The 17,724-nt window shown below is 48.3% G+C and overlaps 1 protein-coding gene across 2 annotated transcripts in view; it reads right to left on the bottom strand.

Moving 5' to 3' along the window:
- The window catches only part of LOC142497983 (guanylate-binding protein 1-like), a 50,495-nt gene extending 33,162 nt beyond the window's left edge, over positions 1–17,333 (bottom strand). The window contains exons 1-5 of one of the 2 annotated variants that reach the window (XM_075606481.1): positions 17,197–17,327; positions 14,522–14,636; positions 4,128–4,318; positions 588–715; positions 268–377 (exon numbers count right to left, since the gene is read on the bottom strand). In XM_075606481.1, the coding sequence (XP_075462596.1) occupies positions 268–377; positions 588–715; positions 4,128–4,311 (422 nt within the window). In that variant the 5' untranslated portion in view covers positions 4,312–4,318; positions 14,522–14,636; positions 17,197–17,327. Of the gene's footprint in view, positions 1–267; positions 378–587; positions 716–4,127; positions 4,319–14,521; positions 14,637–17,196 lie in introns of both variants that reach the window. The other variant, XM_075606480.1, reaches the window with a different exon arrangement.
- Between the last annotated feature and the right edge of the window lie 391 nt (positions 17,334–17,724).

Genomic DNA, 17,724 nt, shown 5'->3' with positions numbered 1-17,724 from the left:
GAAGCTATTTTGTTTTGTCTGCTGAAGAGAAGCTATTTTGTTTTGTGTGCTGTATGTTTTAAGGCTCAATAAATAAGCCTTGTCAAGAGACCCCGCGTGTGTATTTGCATGTACCCTGCAACAATATATATTATTGTAATATCTTATTTCCCTATTGGTGACTAATTTTCTGCATTTTTCTACCCTGGTTTAGCCTATTTAATTTTTGATATGGTAGTAGAGCTCTTCTCAGTATTTTTTCCTTCCCCCTGTTACTATAAAGGATACTGCAGCTGCTCCATGGCTTGCTGGTCAATAGTCCCCACACTGTTATACACCAGGGTGCTGCTCAGCAGAACAGCCAGACAGAAGATCCAGGCGTCATTCTTACTATCTCCCTGAGACAGAGAAACAGAATCATTGTAACACAGAGCGTCCCTGTGCAGTGCTAGAGACGCCCTAATATATACAGCCACTTAGTCCATCTTACATGTAAATTAACCCCTTATCTGATAGACCGTTCTGCAGCACTGAGCAGTGTTAACATGCGTCTCCAGCATAGAAGGAACCAGGCTGGAGGTCACACTGAGACATCTGTCCCCACTCACCTTCTCCACGTCCCCCAGCCCCTCTGTGTCCAGCAGCACCAGGGTGTGTCCAAGTTTAAAAGGGTGAGGGACACACCACATCCAGATCCCTTTAGTCTTAGACTGGACAGTGGATCCCAGAGCAAAACCTACAAGAGAGGGAGGGAAATAATATATATAAAGAAAAGGGGGAAAACAGAGAAAAATAACACTTTAAAAAAGAGAATAAAAAAGAAAACCCGGACATATAAAGGGGAAGGGTGGCGTGACCGCGGTACCGAGCTCCCCTCTCACGCCCCCCTATTTTTTTAACCCCTCTCTCGTTAGATCACTATACCTGGGTTGGGCTAGGTCTCTATTTATCTGACCCGAGGGAATATGAATGGGTTCAAACCCCTAGAAGAAAGCAAGGGAGGTGGCAGGAGAGTGGACTATAGCAGAGTTAAGAAAGGGAGGAAGGGCTCAGTAATGTGCTCCCAGACTGGGTACAACCTGAAGTGACGTCCAGGACTGAGTTAGCTGGAGAAGACCTCCTCTACAGGTTCCCTAAAGTGGAAAGGAGATACAGTGCAGCTCGGCTCCATCAGCATGTGCAGGACCTTCTGGATACGGAAAGTGCAAGTTAGTGTTGGGCGTTGCAGGGGGCCTCTATGCCAAGAGAGTCTGACTTGCATGAGAGTGAATGCTTTCATGGAGTGATCTTCTGTCGGGGGCCACCTGGTGAGGGAGTGGGAGGCAGTGGGATTTAGGTACCGTAGGTGCATCAAAGGTGCAGCTAGTCGCCAGTCCAGCCTGCGGGGAGCCCATCACCAGTGATATAGCTCCATCTCCTAAGATTCACCAGGAGGCCTTATCCAGGCTGTATGGAGTTAGTGTACAGCCAGTGTCAAGGGAGATGCAGCTATGATTGCAGCTGTTGTTCCTTCACAGCAGTTAGGGCAGCACTAAGCAAAGAAGAAGTGAGGAGGTAATGGGTGGCCCGCTGAGGCCTCAGTGAGCTAGGGAACAAGATCGAATTTGGTGTATTTTTAATGGAATTTATGGCATATTGGGAGAGCTGTTCTTGGGGAATTGTGGGGTCCCTGGTAGGGGTATGTTCTCATTAAGGGAAGAACATAGCAGAGGTGATATTTCTAAATAGAGGGTTGCAGTCACGGGGGAAAGGAATTATTCTGCCAGGGTTTCAATGGCATGGGAAGAGACAGTGATTTTGCCAGTGGCTGACACCTCTAACATGTCGGGAGGAGGAAGGGATGGAGTTCCGGTAAGGAGAAAGTTGACAGGCCATCATAGGGTCCAATGTTTTTACTAGCTCTGAACCGGTGCATAAAGAGGACGGTGCACCAACTGATCCAAACTCTAAGGATGCATAATCCTGACTCGCAAGTCCACTGGGGATGCACCTTTCCATGGATGTAAAGGATATAATATAGAAGTGAGAATTTGGGGAAATGTTATTGCTTCTTCCAGGCTATAAAGAAGTGTTGGCGAGGACAGGCAAGAAAAGGGAGACTCAACTGTCTCAGACTTTCTGAGCAGTTTTCAAATATTTGGATACGGTAAGATTTCCCCCACAGGACATACGGCGGTGTGGTGGCGATACAATAAGCCCTTTTGGCAGTAGATGGTGGTTAGGAAAAGTTTGACATGGGATGCCAAAGACATAGACATATGGCTAGAGCTAATGAGGCCTCAGAGGTCGGCTTTCTCACAAGGGACGAGGAGGAGGAGGTGTATCGGACAGGCTATGGACCGATAATATGAAGAGGCTATGTATAGGAAAGTGGCACAATTGCTGAGAAAAGGGTTTCTGGTGCAGGTTTTGGATCACTTTTGTTGATATGGACGGTGGGGGGGGGGTGACGACCCTGAGGAATCTAAAATTGGTTAGGGCAATGACAGAGGTTGTAGAGGAGAAAATCCAGGCAGAAGTCAGTCTATGTAGAATGTCAGACCTTTTTTGGATCCCCAACTACCAAGGCTGATAGTATCTCCTTAGGCTATATTTCCCAAGAAGGATGGTGGGTCATTCCATCTGATAAAGCATCTTTCATATCCAGAGGAGTTGTCTGTCATCACTGGGATTGAAAAAGAGCCATGTATGGTAAATTGTAGGTCTTTTGGCAGGGTGGCAAATTGGCAAAGTTAGTGGTATTTGGCTGGCAGGGTGCCCTGATGGCAAAGGCAGACATTCAGACTGGGTTCCGCCTGTTTCTGGAACATCCTGATTGTTTACACCTGTTGCAGCATAGAGGGTGAGTACTTTGTGCATAGTTACCTTCCCATGAGTGCTCCATTCCCTGTTTCTACTTTTAGCACCTTCCTGGAGTGGGCACTACGTCAGATGGTGCAGGCGAAAGGGGTTTGCACTATCTGGGTGACTTATTTTTTGTGGACCCAGGGACACCTGATTAATGTTGTTGAGAGAATTCCCAGAGGTAGCTTTTGAAGTTGTCGTTCTTTTGGCGGCTGAAAAGACTGAGGGGTTGTCTAAAGTGTTGAGTTTCATAGATAAAGAATTAGACTCAATGGCAATTGAATAGAAACTTCCTCTGGAGAACCTGGAAGTGTTAAAATCTTTGCTGTCTAATTTTACTTCACTGAAGAAGGGTACGCTGCGACCATTCCCATCTTTGTTGGGTCATATTGTTTTTGCAGCTCTGGTGATGGCAATGGGGAAGGTATTTTTACTTCAGCTGGCAGCAGCCAATAGTTGGGGCGAGGAATCCTCATTATGTTATTTGGGTTTCTGCAGGAGTCCATATGGATTTTGGGTTATGGAAAGATATCCTGGGTTCATGTAATGGGAGGACACAGTGGCCGGGACTTTGGATTATTAAGGAACTCGATTTGTTTACAGATGGAGCCAGATCAGTGGTTTATGGAGCAAATTTTTAGGATTCATTGAGTTGGAACTGGAACTATTTCCCCTGGTGGTGGCAGTGGAGCTGTGGGGCCAGCATGGAGGTCAAGTTCTTGACCAACAACATGGCAGTGGTCAAGGCTGTAAATGGTCTAAATGGGGGTCAAGTCCATCTCAGTTGATGAACTGTTGAAGATATTTGTTTTCAGATGTCCGAGGAGGAAGATTTATTTTCGATCTGAGCCTGTTCCGGGGTGGCTAACAGCTTCGCTAATTCCTTGTCTCACTTTTAGTTTGTGCACTCGCTGATCACAGGATTATCCAATATAAATTGGCATTATAGATGTAGATCTCTGTACTGGATTCATGTATCCTTGGATTTTATTCTATATTTAAACTCTGCTGTGCCAGAAAAGCTTTGCCATGTTGCTGGCTTTGCGACCGTGAAAGGATCCCATGTGGGTTGTGATACCAGAGTTTTACATATATGAAGGTATAGTGTACAGAGCTTTTGAGACCTCTTAGGTTTCTTCTTCAATGTTAAAAGTAGTGCAGTGAAAGAGTTAAAAACACCATACTTGGTTTGCTATAAATGAAGAACCTTATTGTTTCCCTAGTTATAGCACAATACAGCTTCTTATTGGGAAGGTACTCTTTTCTATACATTGTCATTTGGGGAGGGTGTTGGTGTCACTTACCGTCACTGTGTCCCACCAACTTGTTCATCAGATAGGATTTTCCGGTCCGATATTTCCCTACAATCGCCACAACGACCACGGGCTGAGTGATGTCAGACAGGATCTGCGCCGCATCCTGATTCACCACAATTTCTCCACCTTCCTGATTCTCTATCAGACACATGGGAAGCTTCATCTGGGCCATCTTCAATCTGCGGACCGGGAAACACCCAGAGTTACATCTTGTGAAGGAGAAACCCCACGTAAAGCCAGAAGCGGAGATCGTCCTGTGTCTGATCTGTATTACAGCTATGTAATAACTCCATAACACGCCTGCAGCTAGTGCACTGAAATATAACATTCCTAACACAAGCAGTGCTCAGTGTGATATATACTGCAGGGTACAAGTGGCACCCAGTTTTAATCATGTAGACTGTATCGAAAAGGGCAGCAGGATGGTAATAATAAAGGTTACGCCCGATTCTGCTCTCCCTTTCCTCAGGCTCACGGCCCGTAACCCAGGGGTCATTGTAAGGCACTGGGATTGAATGTAAAGGTATTTTCCCAAACCTCTGTAAAATGTTACATCTTTATTGCATTTTGAAAGTAATGGTTCTGTGTATGTTATGCTTCTACACGGGGGGCTGCAGTACCACCTTGATGGACATAGGGGGCCAGGCAGTGGCAGATTTCCCAATTGGTTGATAAGCCCGGGCATAGCACGGCAAAATGTTGGGGTGGCATAGATCAGCACTTGGCACCCCGACGCATGCGCGATCGAACGTGATGTCACACGGCGTGGCGTGAAATGACGCTGGAGAATGAGGGCAGCACCAGGTGTGTGCCTAAGGGTGGCATGTTTTTAAATCCCCCACTGGGGCCAGGTCAGGGACATCTTTCTCCCTGAGAGCCATGCCCCCCGGCTGGACAATTGATAAATTTAGAATTTTGTATTCAGAAAATCAGACACAGTACTAACTCTTTAAAAGTTTCTTAAATCATCATATACAAGTATTTAGTTCTGTCTGTAAAATGTATCTGATAGATTAAAGTGTCTCCTGCTCAATGTAACCACATATAATTCCATTATTACCATAACGTGTAACATTAACCACAAGAAGAATCTTTCCACCGTTTTGCATTCAAACCAAAGTGCATCCAGATGTCTCTATATCCCATATCCCGTTGTTTTAAATGTATCAAAGCTCAGGTTTCCTGTATAAAGTTTGCCGCTGTCCCAAAGAGAAGAGATTATTATTGAAGTTTGTTACGTTTCACCTGTTTACACAAAGATGTTCACATCACCTCCTTGATGAGCAAAGAAAAGGGATACACCTGACAGGCAGGGATGGTAAAGTGAGCCCAGGGGCCTTCAGCGCACGGACGCCATGATCTGGGGGGCCTCTTTCCTCTGCTTCCGGGTTGGTGTCGGGGGCGGTTAACATTTGTTGGGGATGGGCTTTTGCCTCCATTATATGCAGCACTGGAGGGGGTAGGTTCATGCCAAATCGAAACCAATGGAGGCCAATGCAATGTGTATAGTGCACGCCTGCGCATACGTGCACATGCACATGAGCGCCGACGTGACCGATGCGTGGCGAAACAACTCGTTTGTTTTTGCCGCGCGACGGCCTGGTCACGTGAGCTGTTCATCCAATGAGGGTGAACCAGCTCTCGACATGCCCCCAAGATGACCCGCATTTGCCTCTGCATGCTGGACAGAAACCTCTCCTGCTGCAGTCGAGTGGGGACGCCGAATGAACGCTTTCCTGCCCGCGTGCACTATATACACGGCCTTACTCTAATTTGCAGCATGGCGCACACACAACAGAGATCCCCTGCACATGGCTGAGGTTGCTGCTATCCAGCATGGCTGCACGCTCCGGAGAGCGATGGGTCAAGATGACAGCAAGGGGAGATCGAGCAACAACAGCAGAGGCGCAGCGCCGCATTGCTGATCTCCTTCACGAGGCATGCTGTCACAGGATTGATTGGCTGCAAGCCCAACTTCATGGCGTCCAGGATCGTTCCGGCAAATGTCCCATCAAGCCAACCTCTGTCAACTGCATGGACAGTGGGAACATAAGACAGGATGGTGACATTTGTCAAGGAATTGTTAAACAGATACTGTATGAGTTGCCCGGGGTTAATCAGTCACCAGGTACACAGGTTGCAGATGTAATCAGTGCTCCCTTTAGTCAGCAAGAGAGGACAAGGTCAAGCAGCGTTGCAAGGGCATGGAGAGAAGACCTGTCCCAGTCAGACAGCTCCTTTTCTTCTGGGATCAGTTGGAGCTCACTTAAACACACAACCAGCAATCAATCAGTGTAACTCCTGAGTCAGGGGCAAATAAATCTGCTGACTAGTCTGAAAAATCAAAGGGAGAATAGTGGGCGGTGCAGGATAGCAGTTTCATGCCATCTAAGGCCTTACCTCTATGAGGATGGCCATGGTGCGCATGACGGTGATGCCGATTTTTGAGGTACAAAATAGTTTATTTCCGTCACGTCTCCCATTAGGCCAGAAATTGACCCTGCGGCAGGTGCGCGCAAAGCCACGTGCTCCTTCCTCAGCCGGATGTTTGTAATGTGACTATACACAATGTAATGACTATAAAAGAGAAAACCTGGAAGGGAGATTATGTTGATAAGCTTCGGTAAATCAAAGGGTAAGGGAGCAGGCACAGAGGTTACGCCAGTGAAGGCCGCCTCCCTGGTGGTATGGTTCGGACAGTATCCCAATAGAGAAGTCATTTACATAGAGTTTTCATTGGGCTTTCGGATCCTTTTAATGTCGGCGGTGCAGGATACATTTCCCAAGGAGGTTACGTTACGGAGGATGGCCGACTGATTTTCCCTTACCTCTGCGGCACTTTTCCCATTGGGCGTCTTACTCAAGAAGGAACCCGGCTCATACCGATGAATCCATCATTTGTTGTTCTCAAAGAGAGATTTAGTAACTGGCGATATTGATCCTGAGCTTAGCAGCGAGGTATATACACATCGGTTGATGATGCTATGTCACTAGTCAGACGGTGTGATAAGAATTCCTTTATGGAAAAAGCAAATGTATAATCTGCCTGTTGCAGGGTACATGCAACTACACATGCGGGGAGTCTCTTGACAAGGCTTATTTATTTAGCATTAAAAAAAATACAGCACACAAAACAAAATAGCTTCTCTTCAGCAGACAAAACAAAATAGCTTCTCTTCAGCATAGCAAACAAAGCAGTTTCTCTTCAGCATGCAGGACACAACAGTTCATAAAACATGTACTTTGCAAACAGACCTTATAGAAGCAATCTCCTCAGTACTTTCAAAACCTCTCTCCTGACCAGCTCTCCTGCATGTGTGTACAGCCTGGGGTTTTAACACCTTGATTATGCAGCTGGGGTCAGACTAATTAAGCAGCCATTCTCAACTTAACCTCATCACTGCTGCACTGCAAGCCTAAACATAGGTTTGCCAGGTATATGGCTGGTGACGTTCATTCACCCTTTCACATTCCTTCCCTGTTAGTGTGTGGCTGGGGCCACGCACGGCTGAAGCCCGATCATCCACCCCTTCTCTAGAAAAGAAGCATTTTTTTTCCAGGCCTGAGCTGAATCTCAAATGAGAAGGGTTGGAGGGCCATATACCACCTGGTAAATCTAGCATTGGAGTCCTTCATACTATTTAACCACTTTAGTGGAGCATGGTCCGTCACCAGAGTCAAATGGACTACTGCCAGGTAATGCCTCAAAGCCTCGATTGCCCACTTTACTGCGAGGCACTCCTTCTCAATCACTGAGTAGTTTTTTTCCCTTGGGAACAATTTCCTACTCAGAAAAAGAATTGGATGTTCCACTCCCTCAAACTGTTATGACAACACTGCCCCTAGCCCTATCTCTGATGCATCTGTTTGCTCCACAAAAGGCCTGTTGAAGTCTGGGCTTCTAAGGACGGGACCCTCTGATAGACACATTTTTATGTCCTCAAAGGCTCTCTGACACTCCCTTGACCATACCACTTGTGTAACGGCACACTTTTTTGTGAGGTCTGTTAGTGGGGCTGCAACTTCTGAGTAGTTGGGGATGAACCTCTGATAGTACCCTGCTAAACCCAACAGGGAGCGTGCCTGCGTTTTTGTTTGGGGGGTCGGAACTTCTTTCAGGGCAGCTACCTTGTCGGCTAGTGGCCTTACTTTTCCACCACACACTGCATACCCCTGTTACTTGGTTTCCGCCTTACCTAAGGCACATTTCTTAGGGTTGGCTGTGAGCCCTGCCTCTCTTAGCGACTTGAGGACCACTTTCAGCCTATTTAGATGGGCCCGCCAGTGTTTACTATTAATGACAATGTCATCTAGATAGGCTGCGGGATAAGTCCTATGGGGCCTCAGTACTTTATCCATGAGTCTCTGAAATGTGGCTGGGGCTCCATGCAGTCCAAATGGCATTGTCACAAACTGGTATAAACCCATGGGAGTGGCAAAGGCTGTTTTGCACTTGGACTTTTCCTCTAAAGGTATTTGCCAGTATCCTTTTTTTAAGTCCAGCGTGGATATATATTCCGCGTTACCAAGGGCGTCAATTAACTCGTCCACCCTTGGCATCGGATATGCGTCAAACTTGGATACCGCATTGACCTTTCGGAGGTCCACACAAAATCGTACCTTCCCATCGGGTTTAGGAACATAACTAGTGGACTACACCACTCACTGCATGATTCCTCAATCACTACTAAGTGTAACATTCCTTGTACCTCCTTCTCTACCAGGGCCCTACGACTCTCAGGCAACCTATAAGGACAGGAACGTACTTTTACCCCAGGTGCTGTCTCGATCACATGTGAAATTAAATTAGTTTGCCCTGGCAAATCAGAAAAATCATCATGGAATTGTGTAATTATTTTTAACAAGTCCCCTTTTTGTTCAGAGGACAACTGTCTACCCATTGGGATTTTGTCGTCACCCACGATGGTCTCCCGTGGGGGCTGAGGACCCAATCCGTTTCCTCCTCCACCGGGTGGATAAATAGAGACTGCTGCATCTTCCAGGGTTTCAGCAAGTTCACATGGTAAATTTGTTTACCCTTCCTAAACCCTGGTTGAGCGATCTCGTAATCCACATCACCCGTGCGGCGGAGTACTTCGAATGGGCCCTGCCATTTGGCTAGGAGTTTGCTCTCACAACTGGGTAACAACAACATCACCTGATCTCCCGGGTGAAACACTCTCATGTGAGCATTCTGATTGTAATGTCTCTCCTGACTGTAATGGGCTGATCTAAGATTCTCCATAGCAAAATGGCCGACCACATCCAGGCGCTTCCTAAGGTCTAGTACATATTGCAGGGTACTCTTAGAAGGGGACCGCTGTTCCTCCCCGGACTCCTTAAGGAGGTCTAGGATACCCCGGGGTTGGCGGCCATACAGCAGTTCAAATGGAGAGAATCCCGTGGAGGCCTGGGGAACTTCTCGCAAACAGCAGAAAAGGGAGAAGTTCATCCCAGGCTCTCTTCTCTGAATCTACAAATTTCCTCAGCATCCCTTTTAGAGTTAGGTTAAATCTTTCCACCAATCCGTCAGTCTGTGGATGGTAGACCGATGTCCGAACAGACTTGACCTCTAGTAATTTTAAGACATCCTGCATCAGTTTAGCCATAACATTTGTACCTTGGTCTGTCAACATAACCTGGGGAAGTCCAACCCGTGAGAACAGCTCCAACAATTTGTTGGCTACTTGCTTCGCCATTGCTGTTCTCAGGGGGAACGCCTCTGGATATCTTGTTGCATAGTCAACTATTACAAGAATAAACCTGTGTCCTTTCTCAGAAGGTTCTAGAGGTCCTACCAAGTCTACCCCAATCCTCTCAAAGGGAACTGACACCAAGGGTAGAGGAACCAAAGGGGCTGGTTTTTGTCCCTTCGGACTAGTTAGCTGGCACTCCGGACATGCTGCATATAACTTAGCAATATCACTATGCATCCCTGGCCAATAGAATCGGGACGAAATACGGTCCAATGTTTTATCCCTGCCCAGGTGACCACCCCAAGGGACAGTGTGGGCTAGATTGAACACAGATTTAACAAACGTCTTGGGAACCAATATCTGTCTGGTGACCTCCCCTGTTTGTGTCTGCCTATTCACCCTAAACAGGATATCATTTGATAATTCAAAATGGGGGAATACTATCACCCCCTGTGCATTTAAAATCTGCTCATCAATTTTCACCATTTAATAACCTGTGCATTACCAGGAAGAATGATTTATAATAAATCTGTCAAAATTAGTAGCATAGTTCTAAGTCTGATTGAAGCTTTTATTAACCTGTACATTACCAGGAAAAGCACTCTTTATTAGATTTGTCACAATCATACTGCAAGCAAGCAAGTTCCCCTGAGAGTGGGAGATGCTATGGAGTGAGCTTTTAAACATTTAAATGTGGGAGGGGTGAGATTCAGCAAGATAGGAAGAGCCACCCTTCAATCAGCTAAGACCAGCTGAACAAGATTTGTAAAACATACAGGACACCTGCAAGCTCACATTAAACCCCCAAAATAACCACAACATATATACTGTATAAGCATATATAGGTGTCACAGAGGAGTGCTACTGAGCATGGCGATATATATTTAAAACCACAGAAAGAACATGAAACACAGACAGAGACAGCACACATAGGGATTTAGTGTGTGATTTAACTAGCCTCACCACTGTGCCTGAACCTCAAGGCTATCCTATATATAGCATATAGGTTCACCTTAAGACCTCACTATCCTTAACCTACACACCTCAGTACAAGGTTGAGAGTACTATACAGTGCTCCCATTTCGATCTGGGTCACTATAGATGTTGTTCCAATTTAATTTTTTGGAATACCCTGTATTTTATATTCGTTTATAGACATTAAAGTTGAATTTAAAAAAAATCACCAATTACTACCTGTGATTGAGTGCTCTCAACCTAGGTTTCCTGTTCTTGCGTTGTTATATATTCACCTTACCTAGTGAGCAATCACACATACCCAACTGAGGAAACTGGGGGATACCCTCCATACATAGTTGCAGGGACACCTTGCAGAGATTTCACCTGTTCTCTCTTCTTGCCCAGTGCCTATAGGACTGGTTTTCAGACCTGAGACCAGCACTGGCTGTCACAGTAACACTTCTGTAACTCTCTGCAGGCTCTGTATCCCTCCCCACCTTTTTATACACTTAAAACATATTATTGCAACACTAAGGGCCAGGTGCTGCCTACATGCCCAGGCCCTGATTGGTGGGTAGGAAGGTGCTGCCTACATGCCCAGGCCCTGATTGGTGGGTAGGAAGGTGCTGCCTACATGCCCAGGCCCTGATTGGTGGGAACGAAGGTGCTGCCTACATGCCCAGGCCCTGATTGGTGGGTAGGAAGGTGCTGCCTACATGCCCAGGCCCTGATTGATGGGTAGGAAGGTGCTGCCTACATGCCCAGGCCCTGATTGATGGGTAGGAAGGTGCTGCCTACATGCCCAGGCCCTGATTGATGGGTAGGAAGGTGCTGCCTACATGCCCAGGCCCTGATTGGTGGGTAGGAAGGTGCTGCCTACATGCCCAGGCCCTGATTGTTGGGTAGAACTGCAACATAACATTTACAACATAACAAGGATACAGGGAAAAGTCACAGACCAAGTTGCAACAATTCTCCTGCAAACATATTAACCCCTGATTCCTGAGGTGCTGGAACCAAGCAAAGACATGCACATATACATAACATATAATACAATACCAATGTATTACTGACAGGTAGGGGTAATGGCAGAATTAACCTTTATTAACAGCAGCCATAACTCCCCCTACCATCCCATAGAGGTGGGCACATTTTTTGGGCCGAATTTGGATCCGCAGTGGATAGGCCGGTTCCGTTGGTCTGCGGATTATTATTATTACCAATACATGGATTTGCAGAATCCACTTCAGAGTCCGCAAATCGTTGCTGGATTCTTAAGAATCCGCCAGCGGATTGTTGAATCCGCAGATTGTATTTTAGAAATCCGTCAACGGGTTGTATCCAATGGCGGATTCTGATGAATCCGCGGGGAGTTAAACCCACCAAGTCCAACCGGATTTTACACCGCGCAAAATGGAATTTGGGGGGAAAATGCGAGAAAATACGGGAAACGGATTCGTCCACCTCTAGTTAGGAGTCTAAGGTACCTAATGTTCTGCATTATCTTGTGACGTCTTGTTTTTGGACCCCAAAGGTTCCACGTTTGTTTAAAGTTGCTCTGGTGCTTACAGAGAATAGCAGAGAAATGTGGTGTTCCCGTTAAACAAAAAACAAATAGGCCCAATATTGTGTACAGTTTCATGGGGATTAAAATAGATACGGAAAGCGCAGCATAAAGTTCAAACCCGTTATAGCGCGATCCGCTATAACGCGGATCCGCATTTAACGCGGATTGAGCATGGACCCCGAATTAAAAAAAATAAATAATAAATACATTTTTAAATTTAAAAAACAAATGTTTTTAAAAAAAAAATTTTTTTGCACACTGCACACTGCATACACTGCACACACATTGCACACTGCATACACTCACTGCACACTGCATACACTCACTGCACACACTCACAGCACCAGCAAACACTGCACACACACAGCACACTCACAGCACACTGCACACACTCACAGCACGCACAGCATCAGCACACAGCAAACTCTCACAGCACACTGCACACACTCACAGCACACTGCATACACTCAGAGCACACTGCACACACTCACAGCCCACTGCATACACTCACAGCACCAGCAAACACTGCACACACACAGCACACTCACAGCACACTGCACACTCACAGCACACTGCATACACTCACAGCACACACAGCATCAGCACACAGCACACTCTCACAGCACACTGCACACACTCACAGCACACTGCATACACTCAGAGCACACTGCACACACTCACAGCCCACTGCATACACTCACAGCACACAGCACAGCACACACCCCACACACACCCCACACACACACCACACACACACAACACAAACCACACACACACCACACACACAGCCCCCCCTACCTTTGGTGTCACAGCCCACCTTTGGGGGCATCGTGGGACTGCTGGAGGCGGGAACGGTGCAAGGCTGGGGGATCGGTGTGAGGCTGGAGGGTCGGTGTGGGGATCGGCTCGAGGCTGGGGGGGGGCAGTGCGGGGATTAGTGCGAGGCTGGGGGGTGAATAGATGGGGGGGATCGGTGCGAGGCTGGAGGATAGTTGCGAGGATCCATGGTTGGATGGTGCGAAGCTGCTGAGGGGAGTGCGGGGAATGCTGGGAGAACTACAGTGGCTGCTAGGGGACATGTAGGGCTGCCGGCGCCTCACTCCACCTCCTCCCCCCTGCTCCCTCCTCCTCCCTCCTCCCCTTCTCCCAATCAGGCGCGCGGCGCCCATTTTTAAAAAAATTAGCACGACCCCAGTTATAGCGCGGTCGGGTGGGGTGGCACCCGAGGACCGCGCTCTAACGGAGTTGAGCTGTATTATTTACTAGAACAGAAATGTCAGCTTTTCCTTTTTTGTGAATTCTGCTGCAGTAAGAGAAATGTCATGTAATGACGGCACCTGCTGTATCTGCTGGGAGCTTGGCTTTCACATGCAGGGTTATAGCTATGGGCAAGTTATACGCCGGTTATACGCCTCAGCATTTTCTGAGGATCACTGGGGAATTGAGGGAGGATTTACAGGTTTGGTTGGGTTTACTTTCCTGTTATAACAGCCCCACCCAATGGATGGCAGAGGCCATTTTTAATAATAATATTGAGCTTTACACGGATGCCTCTGGGTCAGTGGGATTTGGGACTAGCTACTGAAGAAAATAGTGTTCAGATCTGCAGCCAGATAGTAAAAATAGGAGTCTGTGTTAAAAACTTTGTCTTCTTGGAGATTTTTCTGGTGACAGTGAAGTTATGGAAAGCTCCCCCCCCCCCCCCCCCCAAATCGGGTTCAGGTCAGACCACAGGACAGTGACCTAGTGTTGGTGTATAGCCAATTTGTGGTGCAGACACTAGGCCCTCCCCTTCCAGATCTCAAAGAGGAAGTACCAAACTGTTAGGGAGTCCTAGTCTGGAGGTTGGAGAGACTGTGAGCCTCTCCAATCAGGGATGAGCGTGCCCACCCCAGTCCTTAGGGGCTGATGAGGAAACATCTGATTGTTACAGAGCACCCCATACTACCAGGGGTCCAGCACCATACATTAGCCTGGTCCTATGAAACCCTGCAACGCTGTTTCACCATCATCTGCAGTGACTGAGAATAAAGCCCTGGTACTTTTATACCTCTGTCTGCGTGTCAGTCCCTGGGCTGAGGGGAGAAGTGAGCTTGGGTGGGGAATGATCTCTGGCACCCTGGAGCACACCACAACTGGAGGCGCAAGTACCCTGAACAAACCTCAGTGATCATCAAAAACCTGTCCTGATCTCCACTTCATCGCAGATAATCTCAGCTCCCCTGGACCCTCACAGGCATGCACACGACAAACACCTTGTAGCTGAAGCAGTATCTCCTGGAGGGTGGGGGTACATGTGCTACATATATATATATATATATATATATATATATATATATATATATGTTATTTGTGATCCTACTAAACTAGGTGTCTCTCCACCTCCCCAAACCCATATTTCAGGCCACTGGAAGATCTTGGTGGATCAAATTGTGTCAAATCTGCGAGCAGATGTAATACAATATATTCCGACGAAATCAGAGACATTTTTTAGTACCCAATTAACTTGCGGATTTCATCTTTCTCAATATTGTACACATTACACCCTATAAAAATAGGAAATAATTAGTGAAGCCATAAGGCCAAACCCTCTTCCCCTACTCCCCTCCGTAACACTCCTCCTCGTCTCCGTAACCCTCCTCCTTTCCTACCAAACCATCTTCCCCTCCTCCCTAACCCTCCTCCTCTCCTCCCTAACCCTCTTCCTTTCCTTTCCTCTCTAACCCTCCTCCTAACCTCCCTAACCCTGCTCCTCTCCGCCTAACCTTCCACCTCTCCTCCCTAACCCTCTTCCTCTGCTCTTCTCCCTAAACCTCCTCCTCTGCTCTTCCCCCTTACCCTCTTCCTTTAATTTCCTCGCTAACCCTTCTCCTCTCCTTCCTAAGCATTCTTTTCTCCCTAATCCTTCTCCCCACCTCCATAACCCTTTTCCTCTCCTCCCTAACCCTGTTCCCCTCCTCCCTAACCCCCTCCTCTCTTCCCCCCCTAACTCTCTTCCTCTCCTCTCCTCCCTAACCTTCCTCCTCCCTAATCCTCCTCGTCTCCTCTGTAACCCTCTTCCTCTCCTCTAACTCTTTTCCTCACCTCTCCTCCCTAACTCTCTTCCTCTCACCTCCTAACCCTCCTCCTCTCCTTCCTAACCCTCTTCCTCTCCACACCTCCCTAACCCTCCTCCTCGCCTTCCTAACCCTCGTCCTCTCCACTCCTCCCTGACCCTCTTCCTCTCCATTCCTCCCTAACCTTCCTCCTTTCCTCCCTAACCCCCACCTCTCTTCCCTACCTGGTCTACCTTGACATCCTCCCTAACCCTCCTCTTCTCCTCTCCTCCCTAAGACCGCGCTTATAGTGCTGGTGATGGCGACGTCATCGGTCGCGTCGCCAATCGCTAGAGCTGAACTTTAGTTTTGGGCGACGTTGCTTCCTGCAAGGCCAGCGACGCCATAAAAGAGGCGGGCAGAGGCACGGAGAAGCTTCTGATTGGCCGCAACGGGAGACCGTCGCTGAAAAAATCATATAATAGTGACTATCACATTTTTGGTAGCACTGTCGCTCCGTCGCTTTGTCGCGTGCACTATAAGCGCACATGGCGGCAACAATGCATTTATGTCGCACCGTCACCGGCACTATAAGCGCAACCTAACCCTCCTCCTCTGCTCTTCTCCGTAAACCATCCCCTCTGCTCCCCACCCTTACCCTCTTCCTTTCATTTCCTCGCTAACCCTCCTCCTCTCCTCCCTAACCCTCCTTCTCTCCTCCCTAACCCTTCTCCTCCCCTCCCTAACCCTCTTCCTTTCATTTCCTCCCTAACCCTCCTCCTCTCCTCCCTAACTCTCCTTCTCTCCTCCCTAACCCTCCTCCTCTCCTCCCTAACCCTCCTTCTCTCCTCCCTAACTCTCCCCCTCTCCTCCCTAACTCTCCCCCTCTCCTCCCTAACACTCCTCCTCTCCTCCCTAACACTCCTCCTCTCCTCCCTAACACTCCCCCTCTCCTCCCTAACCCTCCTCCTATCCTCTGTAACCCTCCTCCTCTCCTCCCTTACCCTCTTCCTTTCATTTCCTCCCTAACCCTCCTCCTCTCCTCCATAACCTCTTCCTTTCCTTTCCTCCCTAACCATCCTCCTATCCTCCTTAACCCTCCTCCTCTCCTCCCTCCTCCTCTCCTCCCTCACCCTCCTCCTCTCCTCCCTATCAATCCTCTGCTCCATACCCATCCTCCTCCCCTCCCAAACGCTCCTCCACCCCTCCCTAGCTCTCCTCCCTAACCCTCCACCTCTCCTCTCCTCCCTAACCCTCCACCTCTCCTCCCTAACCCTCCTCCTCTCTTCTTCTCCATAACCCTCCTCCTCTCCTCTCTGACCCTCCTCCTCTCCTCCCTAGCCCTCCACCTCTCCTCTCTAACCCTCCTCCTCTCCTCCCTAACCCTCTTCCTCTCCTCTCTGACCCTCCTCCTCTCCTCCCTAGCCCTCCACCTCTCCTCTCTAACCCTCCTCCTCTCCTCCCTAACCCTCTTCCTCTCCTCTCTGACCCTCCTCCTCTCCTCCCTAACCCTCCACCTCTCCTCCCTAACCCTCCTCCTCTCTTCTTCTCCATAACCCTCCTCCTCTCCTCTCTGACCCTCCTCCTCTCCTCCCTAGCCCTCCACCTCTCCTCTCTAACCCTCCTCCTCTCCTCCCTAACCCTCTTCCTCTCCTCTCTGACCCTCCTCCTCTCCTCCCTAGCCCTCCACCTCTCCTCTCTAACCCTCCTCCTCTCCTCTCTAACCCTCCTCCTCTCCTCCCTAACCCTCTTCCTCTCCTCCCTAACCCCTCTCACCATTTCTTGCAGGTCTCAGCCCTTACCTGTAGCCGCCCTGTCTCTCTCACTCTGCGTCCCCTGAATGTCTCTCCCTCTGCTCTTTATAGCCTCTGTGTGAATGTGAAAGCTGGATTCTTGCTCAGAGCTAAAACGCTGAATTATAGTCAGAGTGAAAGTGAAAGCTGGAGTCTCGGGGTTTCTCAGTCAGTACAAACTCCTTCCCTCCCCAGTATTTCCTGCCTGACCTGTTTCTTATCATTTGTACATGAGCAGGGAGACTGTCAGAAAGCTCCCTTCCCCTCCCACACTTACTTGTCAGGCCCCGCTCACTGTGCCTGCTACGCGACGTGCGTGAACACGAACCCTCACCCCCATCTCTCTCCCCCGTCACCCCCTTAATACTCTTTCCCTCTCCCTTACACATACACACACTCCCCCTCCCACTTACACACACACTTCCCCTCTAACTTACACTTACTTACACACACACACACACTTCCCCTCTCGCTTACACACACACACACGCATACACAAACACACAAACTCCCCCTCTCACTTAGACACACACACTC

This window comes from Ascaphus truei, chromosome 6 (assembly GCF_040206685.1).
Source record: "Ascaphus truei isolate aAscTru1 chromosome 6, aAscTru1.hap1, whole genome shotgun sequence".
Classification (NCBI taxonomy): domain Eukaryota; kingdom Metazoa; phylum Chordata; class Amphibia; order Anura; family Ascaphidae; genus Ascaphus; species Ascaphus truei.
This window is presented reverse-complemented; position numbering and strand designations above follow the sequence as displayed.